The sequence below is a fragment of the Taudactylus pleione genome, unplaced genomic scaffold, assembly GCF_031769625.1.
Source record: "Taudactylus pleione unplaced genomic scaffold, aTauple2 ptg000040l, whole genome shotgun sequence".
NCBI lineage: Eukaryota > Metazoa > Chordata > Amphibia > Anura > Myobatrachidae > Taudactylus > Taudactylus pleione.
In genome coordinates this window covers 4688024-4701308 of record NW_028284442.1, presented here as the reverse complement: position 1 = coordinate 4701308, position 13285 = coordinate 4688024, and the positions used below count along the sequence as shown (strand labels likewise).

The 13285-nt window shown below is 47.5% G+C and overlaps 1 protein-coding gene across 1 annotated transcript in view; it reads right to left on the bottom strand.

Moving 5' to 3' along the window:
* LOC148538322 (dynein axonemal heavy chain 3-like) overlaps nucleotides 1-13285 on the bottom strand; it is a 1025530-nt gene that overhangs the window by 260201 nt on the left and 752044 nt on the right. Inside the window, exons 42-43 of the mRNA XM_088455384.1 lie at nucleotides 9309-9467; nucleotides 1493-1600 (exon numbers count right to left, since the gene is read on the bottom strand). Of these exons, the coding sequence (XP_088311510.1) occupies nucleotides 1493-1600; nucleotides 9309-9467 (267 nt within the window). The remainder of the gene's footprint in view (nucleotides 1-1492; nucleotides 1601-9308; nucleotides 9468-13285) is intronic.

Here is a 13285-nt window from a genome sequence, read left to right as displayed (position 1 = left end):
TTAGAATGTAAGCTCTCATGAACAGGGCATCTTCCCTCATGTGCTTTTCCTTCCCTCGCTTATACCATCATCAACCTTCCCACTTTCAACAATAGCACCAAACCTTGGGTTTGGCCACCAAGCCTCTTATATTGGTCTGAATCACAGATTTACGCAAAGCTGATATTTTCGCAAATCGAGCGATTGTTTGGAAATGCGCATGCGCAGCGATTGCATTGCGATTACGTCCATACATAGGAATTATTCACAAAGTGAGTGACAGATAGTCAGCATGTGGGGGGTGGTAACGGGTGGGTGGAGCTTTTTGTGGTTAGAAGAACCCAGGTGTGTATAACTGTTTAAATGCAGTTTTGTGGGTGTGTATAAATTAGTCTTCTATGCAGCATGAGAGCTCTCTGCATGTCAGGAGAGCTGCAGTGCTTGCAGCTGGTCTGACTTGCCGCATAGGCCGCATGGCTGCCCGATGTGCGTTGATGGTACCTATCAGAGCTGTAACCAGTGGTCCCGGCACCCGGTGCTGGTCAGGCCCCTCCATGTGATATCATACATAGAGGGCGGGGCCACGAATGCCGAGAATTACAGCAATGCCCGGAGCATCCTCAGGATGCTCAGGGGGGCTGTAAGGGCAGCAGTGTGGATGCTCGAAGCATCCTAAGGATGCTCTAGGCAGCAGTGTTGCAGAGATTCTGGCCAAATGCAGGGGCAGTGGGTGAGCGGCAGTGGGTGAGCGGCAGTGCCACCCTCAGAGCTTTGCGCTCTATGCGGCAGCACTGCTCACACACCCCTAGTTATGACCCTGGTACCGATGTTTATGCTGTTGCAGGTTGTCGTACGGATATGAGAAGGCAGCAGTGGGCGCCCCTATGCTCGGCTATGCTTTGGAAGGCATTAACATATTTTTGCAACTGCGATCCGTTGCGATTGCATTACCATCTGTTTCTGAATCAGGCCTTATGTCTGCTGCTTTCGGAAAGTTTATTAACCTTGTCCATTTTCTACAATGTTCTGGAATGTAAATCACTCTTTTGTTGCTTTATTCATACTGTTTCTGTACTCTGTAAGGCGCTGCGGACCCCTTTTGGTGCCATATAAATAAAGGATAATAATAATAATAATAATAATAATAATAATAATAATAATAATAAAGTAGTATTTCCACTCTTTCCTTCATTAAATTTTTTATAAATACAAATTCTCAAAACCAAGCGCACACTGATTTTCCAGCGGTAATTCTAAAATACAGTAAGTACCTTTAAAGGTCCTTGCTGGCCAAATAGGCTTACATGTGCGAATAAAATATGCAGTACTGGTCCTTATTTTTTACATGTGACTTTTGGCATGTGGGATGTCATAGTCATCAAACGCCTTTATCATTTACACCCCTTTCAAATTAATATTTTAGAATATTTAATTAGTAAAAGATTGCCTGCACAAACAAAATAAATCTTACCGCACATTAATTATCAAAGCAACAATGCAAAAGGAACGGTACCTTTAGAGAGTCTAAAAACTTCATATCTCCGAGCATCTTTTTTGAAGCAGTCCAGAAGTCATCAATATTCTTTGCATTCTGATCCCCTTTTTTTTCAGGTTTAATCCCCTTTATATACACAAAACATTCATTTTAATTGTACTATAGTAACAAAGGGATATATTTAATCAAAGTGCAAACTGCCACAGCATTTATTGTCTAAAATGTAAAACACAAATTTAGTATTAAACACATTTAACATTTTTTATAGGCATAAGTGTAGAGGCTGAAGTGTCACTCTAGGGATCTTGCCTTGTTCTGAGCTCTACTGATCTTGGTCCTTTATATGTACTCTGAAACATTTCTGTGCAGAACTATAGCAGGAATTGTATGGAGTAGAATATTTGGGAATCTGTCTGCATACATGGTTTTAATGCTCAGTGATCATATTCAAAGATGTAATGCCGACATCATTAAAATGCTGTAACATTTCAACCGTGTCAGCATTCTAATGCCCACATATTCCCTATAGACGTTTTGATCGCCGACAAAACATAAGCATCCCAAATATCCACTTATATATTTATATTTATTTATTTGAGGAGTATTTATACTGCATATTATAATTTACCAAGGCTTTTTCTCCCTCTATTGCTAGCAGAACAGTGGCACTTACACCTCTAGAAATCCCACCGTCTCCATTATGTGCATGTTCAAAATTCCATAAGAGAGCAGAACAGTTTTGTGGCATGACGGAACCAACCTGCATCTGAGCAGGCAGTAACAGAGGTTTTCTCTGGAGATTGAAGTGCATACAGAGGCCCAGATTCAAAGCCGGACGCTCTGACCAGAGCGCTCGCTCTGAATCAGGGCCGTCCTATTTAAATTTGGAGCGGCCTTTTGGACACTCGCATAGCTGTGGGTTACCACCCAAAGCTTATGCGAGCGTCCATGATGATGGTCGCAATGGTCAAGACCATTGCGACAATCGGGCTTGCGACGAGACCCTGCGGTAGGGTCTCGCTGCCGCAAGCCCTGGAGTGATTTTGGCTCAGAGCCAAAATCACTCCCACTGACATCACTAGTGATGTCAGTGGGGCCGGCCCCAGACGGTAGGCAGCCACGCCCCCGGCACACCCACCAAAGGGGGCGTGCTGTTACTCACCATCGACAGCACGCCCCCGTTGGTGCGAGACCCGGAGCGACAGTTCCCATGGGAGCTCCCTCCATCGTGCGCATGCGCATTTGGGTACCATCGACCCGCTTGCGTGCATCCTGCGCTTGCGAGCGGGTCTGAATGAGACCCAGAGAGCATTGTATGCAAATGTATTTATAAGCAGAATACTGATAAAGGTCATTCACCAACATTGCCTCTATGTTGCATGTGTAAAAGTAGTGGATGATGGACAACTCTTTGCCTGGAGCTCAATACACACCTCCAATGTTAAAGATGAAGATTAACACAAATAAACTTAGGTATTCTTAACAACAATTGCAGTACATTTCATTTAATAGTATTACATAAGTCTAAATATAGACAATATAGCCAGTAAGTTTGGTGCTAGAGCTTATGCACACTGAAAATAAATAGTCTGATGCGTACAATAAATGAAAAAATAAATAATGCTTATTTGTAGACCCTAAAGAGGGTACTCTTATGCCATGTACAGCAGTGATTCCCAACCTCGGTCCTCAAGTCACACTAAGTCCTGGTTTTAGTGATATCCATGTATCAGCAGGGCCGGTTCACCCGTTACGCATGGTACATGCGAAAGGCGCCGCATAGTGAAGGGCGCCTCAGCTGCGTACCATGCGGGCTGCGGGCAGACTGTGGGGGTCATTCAGACCCGGTCGTTAGCGCCGATGCGCTCGGACCGGGTCGATGACCTCCCACAGAGCATGCACGCGACGGCGCCATCGTGCGCATGCCTGAGACCCGCTACGACCGACAGCGCCGGTCGTAGCGGGTCTCGATCCAAAGGGGGCGAGCTGTCGATGTTGATTGACAGCTTGCCCAGTTTGGAAGGCGGGCCGGGGGGGTGGCAGCCCAAACGGAGGCGTTTGGGGGCGGCCCCACTGACATCACTAGTGATGTCAGTGGAGAGCTTCCGGCTCTGACAGAGCCAGAAGCTCTCCAGGGCTTACGACAAGGGAGACCCTACCCTAGGGTCTCGTCGTAAGCCCCGATGGTTGCGATGGTCTCTGACCATCGCGACCATCACCAGAGCGGTCGTTAGAGCTGTGGGTGTTAACCCACAGCCTAACGACCGCAACAGAGGCGGGCGGTCAGGATGCAAGCGGCCGTCCAGTTTCTGAGCGACCGCTTGCATTCTCCGACCGCCTCTGAATGAGGCCCTGTGTCTCTGTGACACAACTGCACCGTGTGTGTAGCGCTGACCGGACGGCGGCGGACCAGGAGCAGGTTTTAGGTAAGTGGGGTTTTTTTGTATTTTTTTATTACGTCTCTACTGCGGGTGGGGGGAGGTGGATTACTACTGGGGGCACCACAAGGGGGGATTACTACTGGGGGCACCACAAGGGGGGGATTACTACTGGGGGCACCACAAGGGGGGGATTAATACTGGGGGCACTACAAGGGGGGGACTACTGGGGGCACCACAATGGGGGGGCTACTACTGGGGGCACTACAAGGGGGGGCTACTACTGGGGGCATTACAAGGGGGGGCTACTACTGGGGGCACTACAAGGGGGGGCTACTACTGGGGGCACTACAAGGGGGGGACTACTACTAGGGGCACTATATAAAGGTCGCTGCATAGGGGGTACCACTACTGGGGGCACTATAAAAGGGGTTCTGCATAAGGGGTACCCCTACTGGGGGCACTGCATAGGGGGACTACTACTGGGGGCACAAGGGGCACTGCACAGGCGGGACCACTACCGGTGGCACTGCATAGGGGGTACCACTACAGGGGGCACTGCATAGGGGGACTACTACTGGGGACACTATATAAGGGGAATACTACTGGGGGCACAAGGGGCACTGCACAGGGGGGACCACTACAGGTGGCACTGCATAGGGGGTACCACTACTGGGGGCACTGCATAGGGGGACTACTACTGGAGACACTATATAAGGGGAATACTACTGGGGGCACAAGGGGCACTGCATAGGGGGGACCACTACCGGTGGCACTGTAAAAGGGGCACTGCATAGGGGGTGCCAAAAAATATACTTGCTTACCAAAAAATTTGGGCTAGGGCCGGCCCTGTGTATCAGCACAGGTGGTTAAATCAAAATAACTGAGGTAATAATTGAGTCACCTGTGCTCAAGTGTGGCTATCCTTAAAGTATGGACCGTTAGTGTGCCTTGAGGACCGTGGTTGGGAACCCCTGGAGTACACACTAGACAATATTTTGTTCGATCCAGCTGGATCAGATAAGATATCGGGCACATCATGTAGTGTGTACCCTCAATGTCACTCACTATGCGTGTTCCAGCGCGTCGTCAGCGACATCGCCCATCGGACCAGTATGCAGGTCTGATTGGTGACAACGTTAGCAAGGACCATACTGCTGAGTGCAGCATGGCCCCCGCCGTCGCTGCCTGCATCTGCAAGTGTGTATACACTTGCTGATGCCAGCACCCCGCTGAGTGCAGTCACTTACGAGGCTGGTACACACTAGACATTGTCTAATGTGTACCGGTATTAAGTGGAACCAATAATACCAGAAGGTATCCAGCAACCTCAATTTTTTTCGTCTTCAGAGGCCTTCTTCAGGAGGATCAGGACTTCTTCATCCTGATGAAATCCTCTGAAGACAAAACACATTGAGGTTGCTGGACGCCTTCCTGTACTTCTGGTGTGACTAAGAGATCCCTCTTTAGGTACTACAGATAAGCATATATATTTTTCATCTGTTCTACACACTTTTAATCCATCTTTTCGATGACATTATTTTATTCAACATATTCCTTTGATTATTGGATTCCATCTGTTTTCATTAAGGTATCAGCAGTGACGTCACAAGGGGGGCGCAGGGGTTGTGGGCCGCACTGGGTGTCACCCTCCAAGGGGGTGACACCAAAAGCTTCAATAATGCCCGCAGCTCACCCCCGCCACACTCCTGCATGCACTTTCCCTGCATGCACTGCCACCATCACAGCAGTCTGCTCCCCGCTACCACCCCTGCCGTAGGGGGGAGCGGGGCGCCATCAGGGTGTGGATCATTGGTTCGCTGTGGGCTCCTGGTCAGACACTGTGACTAGAGGACCAGGACAGCAGGAAAATGGTCTGTCACTCAGCCCCGCCCAGCGCTTCTCCCCTCTGGTCACCAGCATTGTAGATCTCTCCCCCAGCCCAAAAAGAAGGAGCCAGCATTTGCCTACCCGAGATGAAGGGGAGGAGTGGGTGATGCCTGCATCGCTATCACAGGTGAGAGTGAGGGCTGGGTGCCATTAGACAGCACTGCTGCAGGTACACACTTCCTGATCACATCCACTGGTCTACCCTCATTTAGGATTTCCTGGGACCAGCAGTGTGCTGCCTTAGAAATCTATAGTATCTTCCCTGTTCACTGTGCCTCTGCCCTGGGAGTTGACCCCTTCACTACTATTCCTCCTCTCTGTCTCTCTCTGCTTCCTCACTGGCCAGAAGGGGACTTGTGTGAATCGCATAGGCACACAGCCCAGGAAGAATGCTGTAAGTGCAGCGCAGTAAGTTGTGCAGTTATCTACCCCCATATGTCTGCAGTTCTGTCTTTAGGCCTGATTCAGCAAGGATCGCAATTGCAAAGTTGCACAAAGACAGCATTGCAATTCCGTCCTTGCCATTATGCAAATGCAGCAGGAAGTGTATGACAGCCCCTGCTGCATTTGAGTTCCCAGCACTGCGACATAGGACGCAGGCTGGGATGACCATCGCGACCATCGTGGCCCATGGTTGCAATAGTGGATGGCACCGGGCCTCCAGTCAGCTGAGTAAGCCTCAGGCTGGCCTGCTTGTGAGCCCAGGACACTGCGTTGATCAACAACGCAGATCGTGGGCTGGCCAATCCTGGAAAACGGGGTGGACATGCCCCCATTGCCGGGAACACCGTCCGCCCCATGCTGCTCCTTAAAAGTCTCTGCCTGTCAATTGGGAGCGACGGGACCAGTTGTTACTCCACTCAGTGGCGGAACTCCCGTAACTACGGAGGATGCAGAGGGTGCGGTCACACCCCCTGCACCCTCCATCTGATGGGCGCCAGCTGAGTGTTACCAGCGGGTGCCCGGCTCCTATTCAAACCCCCGGCGGTAGCCGGAGGATGGAGCTCCCTCCATCTTCCGGGTCCCTCAGAGCACTATGGGAGTGACGTCATGACGTCACTCCCATAGTGCCGAGGAGCTGACGCCGGGGACGGAGCTCAGGAGTGAGCTCCTTCTTCCGGGTCCCGCATAGCACATACTGCCGAGGAGCGCATGCCGAAGATGGACAGCAGCAGCAATGGAGCAGGGATAAAGGTAAGTGTTTTTTTTTGTGTGTGTGTTTATGTATTGGGATCAACTAGGTGCAACTACAGGGGGCAACTACAGGGGGCTCACTATTGGGATCAACTAAGTGCAACTACAGGGGGCTAACTACTGGGGGCAACTACAGGGGGCTCACTACTGGGGGCAACTACAGGGGGCAACTACTGGGCACAACTACAGGGGGCACTACTAAAATGGGCACAACTACAGGGGGCACTATTAGAAGGAGCACAACTACAGGGGGCATTACCTGAAGGGGCACAACTACAGGGGGCATTACTTGAAGGGGCACAACTACAAGGGGCACAACTACAAGGGGCACTACTTTAATGGGCACAATTACAGGGGGCCCTGCATAATGGGCACTAGTACAGGGGGCATTGCATAAGGGTCACTATTACAGGGGGCATTGCATAAGGGGCACTAGTATAGGGGGCATTGCATATGGGGCACAGCTACAGCGGGCACTACTTTAATGGGCACAACTACAGGGGGCCCTGCATAATGGGCACTACTACAGGGGACATTGCATAAGGGGCACTATTACAGGGGGCATTGCATAAGGGGCACTAGTATAGGGGGCATTACATAAGGGGCACAACTACAGGGGGCACTGTATAAGGGTCATTAACTTGATACACACAGTTTACAGGTTATAAACTATGTTCCCAATAATCTAGTTCTACATGGACATAAAAACTGTGCAACCTGTCGTGTGCTGAGGTGACAGACTGGCAGGAGCAGAGAGGAGGGTTGGTGAAGTAGATCTGTCAGGGTGGGATGTAATGGGCATTACTGTTTGGCATAATGTGTATTTGGGATTACTGTGTGCACAATGTGCTATTAGGGGCATTACTGTGTCGCATAATGTGTAAGGGGCATTACTGTGTGGCATAATGTGTTGTATGTGGCAGTACAGTGTGGCATAAGTGAAAAAGGGGCATTACAGCATGGCATACATTTGTTATAAGGGCTTTACTGTATGCCATTATGTGTTATACATGGCATTATTGTGTGGCATGTGTAAGGGGCATTGCTGTGTGGCATAATGTGTTGTAAGGGGCATTCCAGTGTGGCATAATGTGTTGTAAGGGACATTCTGGTGTGGCACACTGTTATAACTGGCATTACTTAGTGTGTCATAATCTGTAAGGCACGTTGCTGTATCATGTAACCACACACCTTAAATGTCGTCTTTGGGTGTGTTTGATCTTTGGGCGGGGGGGGCGCCTGAAACTTTTTTGGGGAGCAAAATTTATAGTTACGCCACTGCCCCTCCACATGGGTGATAGTGCCTCTACCCCTTCCACTCCCCATGAGTGCCTCTGTCGCACACTCCACACCCAGTGTGTCCCACTGCTTTCTTTACCCCATGTGTGTCTATCTGACACTCCATTTCCCATGTGTGCCTATGCCCTTCTGTACCACCTGCCCCTCCTCCACTCCACACGTGTGTCTCTGCCCCCTGTAAGTTTTTTCTTCCTATTTTCACATTATCCCATCTGTTCCCCAACCTTCTTCTCCTATCTGCTCCCACCATCCACTTTGCTATTATTCCAGACTACAACTTGTCTTCCACTTTTCCACTCTTTATGTGTTTCCATCCTCTTCTTCTGAATGTTGTACACAGAACCATGGCTGTTGGCTGCTGATCAGAAGAGGCATGGAAGAACGCAAACACAACCATGATCAGTGCCACATAATTGAACCTAAGGATGGTAGGTAAGCACAATTCTCTTTTATTAAATTACACAGCACTCCACGCTACACCTTTGGACCCACCAGGCCTTGGAAAGGGTGCTTGAGGGGGTCAAGGGGTGGGGCCCTGCATGATCCACTTGTACTGGGCCCCATGATTCCTGGTAGTAGCCCTGGGGAGAGGTGCTTGCAGAGTGGTGACGACAGTATATTGGTCCAGTCCGTCCTCTCTTCTCTGCCCAGGGCCCAGAATGCAGGGCATTCTAGGAAGAGCAAACTAGTGTGAGTGCTGAACCGGTAAGGGGAGAGCAGAGCTACGCACATTGGTCCTGATTTTTTTTTTTAGTGGAGGGGGGTGTAAACATGAGTTACAGCACTGGGTGGTATCAGTCTAGCAAATTTGTTTATTTTGTCCTTGGATATGTACAGTAACAATACGTCTTTGTGTATACAATCCAATCCAATAATACCTGAATTATATAAAGGTCTAAGATATGAAAAAAAGGAAAAACAGAAGGAGGTTAGAAAGATAAAGTGAAATATTTAGTAAAAGTTGCACAAGGTCACATATGAGCCAATAAGAATAATTATGTGAAACACTCCTTAAATGTGTATCACAGTGCTATGCTATAGCACTTATCACTAGTATAGCAATCCATAAATACCTTTAGAATGCAAACAGCAGCCAAAGTGAGGCGTACTCCAGAGGGGGGGTTCTGCATGGTTTTCAGGAGAGTGATGTCACTGGCTTTCAGTATATCCAGTGCTGCAATAGCAGCATTAAGGGCAGGTATTGCAACACTTAGCTCCTGCTCACATTCTTCCTGCAAACACAGATGAAACATGTTATCAGTCAAAATAATATTCAATAATAGAGATGGATGAATCAAATCTCCCAATTATTAAATAAGTCAGAATTTCAAATATTCTTTGTTGCAAACGCATTTGTGGGATGCTTCCGATTTACAAAAATTTGCCACATTATTAATGCACAATCACAGTGAATGGAACATAAGGAAGCCAGTCAGTATGTCATGTGTCTATGGGCCTGATTCAAATGGTTTGCATACTACTCCGTTGTTAAAAGATTGGTGCATGCGCAGGATCTGTACTGCACATGTGCCAGTCTTCTACTGCGAGATACTTCGCAGTTCCCCAAACCCGTAGCCTGCTTGACAGGCTGCAGCCATTTGGGGGTGGAGCTGTGACGGGCAATCTGAGTAACCTCAGGGTTACTCAGATTGCCGATGGTCTCGCAGAAGATCTGATGGACGCAGCACTCGGCCCAGCAATGCTGTTAGGAGGTGTCTATGCACACCAGATGCCTCCTACTGCATTAGCATAATCGTTGTATGGTATTGCACGGCTGCTCTCCTGCGGCTGTGCAATACAGTGCAACTCTGAATCAGGACCTAGATCACTATCAAGGAGCTTACAGCCCAATAGGCATTCTTTGTTGCTTATAATAGAAAAAAAAAATGTTGGTTGCTATATGGCGTAAAGTTACAATTTTTCCTGATGCCATTCCAGAATGACACATTGCAAACACAATCCACTATGATCTTGCAGCTATTTGAATTACCCCTAATAGGGAGATTTACTAAGCTTGTTTTGGTATGTGGTGTGCAAACCACCACACATTGGATGGAGTTTTTAGTCCCAAACTACAGGATTTACTATACTGTTGTTTGGAGGCTGAAAACTGAAATTACATCCAATGTGCTGTGGTGTGCAAGCCAGAAAAATGCTTACAGTTTATATATAGCTATATGGCAAAGGTGGATGTATAAAAATATATTTTTACCGCTTCCATTGTGCAAGAGCACCAGGACCAGTTCTCTATGGGAAATGAGCTCTAACAAACATTTGAGGCTAATGTAATGGCCTCTGAGCCGTCGCCACTGCAGGAATACATGCGAGTATGCCCGTATTTTTAAAGCATGAAGGATGTTAAAGGCTAAACCAGCTTGGTTGATCCTTTAACATGCTTTCTGCTTTAAAAATATGGGCATCCTCGCAATTGCATACTGTACTTTCACTTGTATTGGCAGAAGTAGCCTCCTTATACACATATCCAAGTGTTCTTTGGCAATCCCTAGCACAATACACCACTACTAGATCGACCAGCTTGTCCAGCATTGAACTGTTGGATGAGGAGCACTCTGCGCTGCCTCAAATCCTTAGAGCAGCAGTGCCGGTGGTCTCTAGGACCTGCCGGAGCTCTGCAGGAGGCCTGCTACTGCGCATGTATGCATTTTTCCTTCTCAGCGTTGCAGGTGACTAGACAGGCCCTCTCAGACTCCCAGCCATAAGAGTCATACAGAGCCATAAAGAGTACTGCAAGTACCTTATACCGCCACTGCTATTACTAAGAGGCATAGCGCCACTAATCACTGGGGCATACAACATCCTGCCATGTGGTGCACTACAATACTTAGCAATACCCTTATGCCCCAGGCTGCTCCAGCATTGTTATTGTACCTGTTCATACCTGTGTCTGTATGCCACCTTGTTGCCCTACATGGTTAAATAAACCTGAAACTTGGTTAAGCTGTACCACATGTGGACTAACTGCCACCTGAACCTCTGCTGTGTAACATCCTGTACAAACAGACAGGGCCCAGTGTACTACCAGTGTACTGTCTATGGTTATACTGTACATATTCATTCAATGGGATGCGGTTAATATCCCAACGATTGTAATACCGACTGCTGAAATCCCAGCGACGGAATCCTGTTCACCAAGAGAACACCGGCACTGGAATACCGACATGACTGGGGATGCTGACGTCGGAATTCCAGCAGCCAGCATCCTGATCGTAAGGAAACCGGGGCAAGGTAAGTATTAGCCATGGGGGGGAGGGTTAGGTTAGGCACCCCAGGGGGACTTAGGGTTAGGCTGCGGGAGGGGGGAGGTTAGGGTTAGGCTCCAGATGGGGGGTTAGGTTCAGGCACCAGCGGGGGGGAGGTTAGGGTTAGGCACTAAGGTTAGGGTTAGATTTATACACTTACTGGGAGGGTTAGGATGTGGGGTAGGGAAGGTTAGTATGGGGGTACAAAAAAGGAGGGTTATGGGGTAAATAGGACAGGGGAACAGTACTCACCATCTCCCTGTTGGAATTCCAACCATCGGGATGCTGCTGTCAGTGTACTGACAGCCGGCATCTCTTCCGTCGGCATTTCATACCGATTCTCATTCAACACTGCTTGAGGAAACAGCCAGGTGCTGTGACGTGCATTACAGTTTTAAGTGACAATTACATTTTTCTTTTATGCTATTTTTTTAAGCGTGATGTTTAAGTTGTGATACGGTGTTTCTAATTTATTTGTATTTTTAATTATTCCTCTGACCATTTTGTCTACAATAGTGAAAATTATTTTGTGATTGCTGCTTATCCAAGACAATAGTGAGTTGTATTATGATGCCATGAATCTAATCTTTTGATAATTGATTAATATTTGTTTTGCATTCCATATATGCCAATTGCAGCCCATATTTCAAGTTTGAGTAAGAGGGTATTTGACCACTGTAAAACGGGGTGTTGAAATGGGGACTCCAGACAGACAGGTCCTAGGTAAAGCAGTGTCTTTTTAATATCAGCAAACACTGCACCTTAGCATACGTGCGGTTAGGCCTGCATACATATAGGCACATAACAGAAAATAAGCAAACAACATAAAAGTAAGTGTTCCAGCACTCCTTGTGCTAATGTCTGTGGACCCTCCAGGTCCTGGCACCCTAATGCTAACCACCACTCCCAGCCCATCGCCTGGATAGCTTATCCAGCATCTGGAGCAAGGAGCATCAGGTGTGTGGGAGTTTTAAACCCTTCCTGTGCTTAAGTGACTATTCCAGCTGGGTCTGTATAAATGTGAAAGCCTGGCATTCCACACCTCCACTGCTTATGCAGAACGCAGAGGTTTCACCCCAGCCTCCCTTCGAGGGAGCTGATTCCACCGTAATGTGGACAATTCAGGTGAGGGACAACCCCTCTCACCACACTAGTTATATCTTAAGTGCTGACACTACCTTTTACAGTCCTATGTTGCTCAGCTCCCATTTATGGAGAGTAAGGGACTAGTTTTGCACCCTTCTCAGCGGTGGAGATACTCTCCTGCTTTCAATCCTATTGCCTTTGGGAAACACACTAGTTCTCCTTAGGTCAAAGCAATTGGACACCCACTGGCGCCGCCCTTACATTCATTTTTACATTGAAAAGAAAAACACTTCCAAGCACTTTAAAGTCAATCACATCAAATAATAATAATAATAATAATAATAATAATAATAATAATAATATAAATCAATAGAATACAATAGCATAACATCATTTACTGTAGACTGTGACAAACTATGAAGTATATTTCCTAAAGTGCAGGTTTTTAGAAGTGGAGATCTTGCCCATAGCAACCAATCAGATTCTAGCTATTATTTTCTAGAAGGTGCTAGATAAATAATAAATAGAATCTGATTGGTTGCCATGGGCAACACCTCTTTTTCTATATACCCGCACTTTAGTAAATATACCCCTATGTGTGAGTTTACAAGAAATAGATACAAACCAAAAGCAATCTGTCATGGCTGGGCATGTACAGCTGTGGTAATTCAATAAAAAATACACATATACCAGGAGTCAGAAAT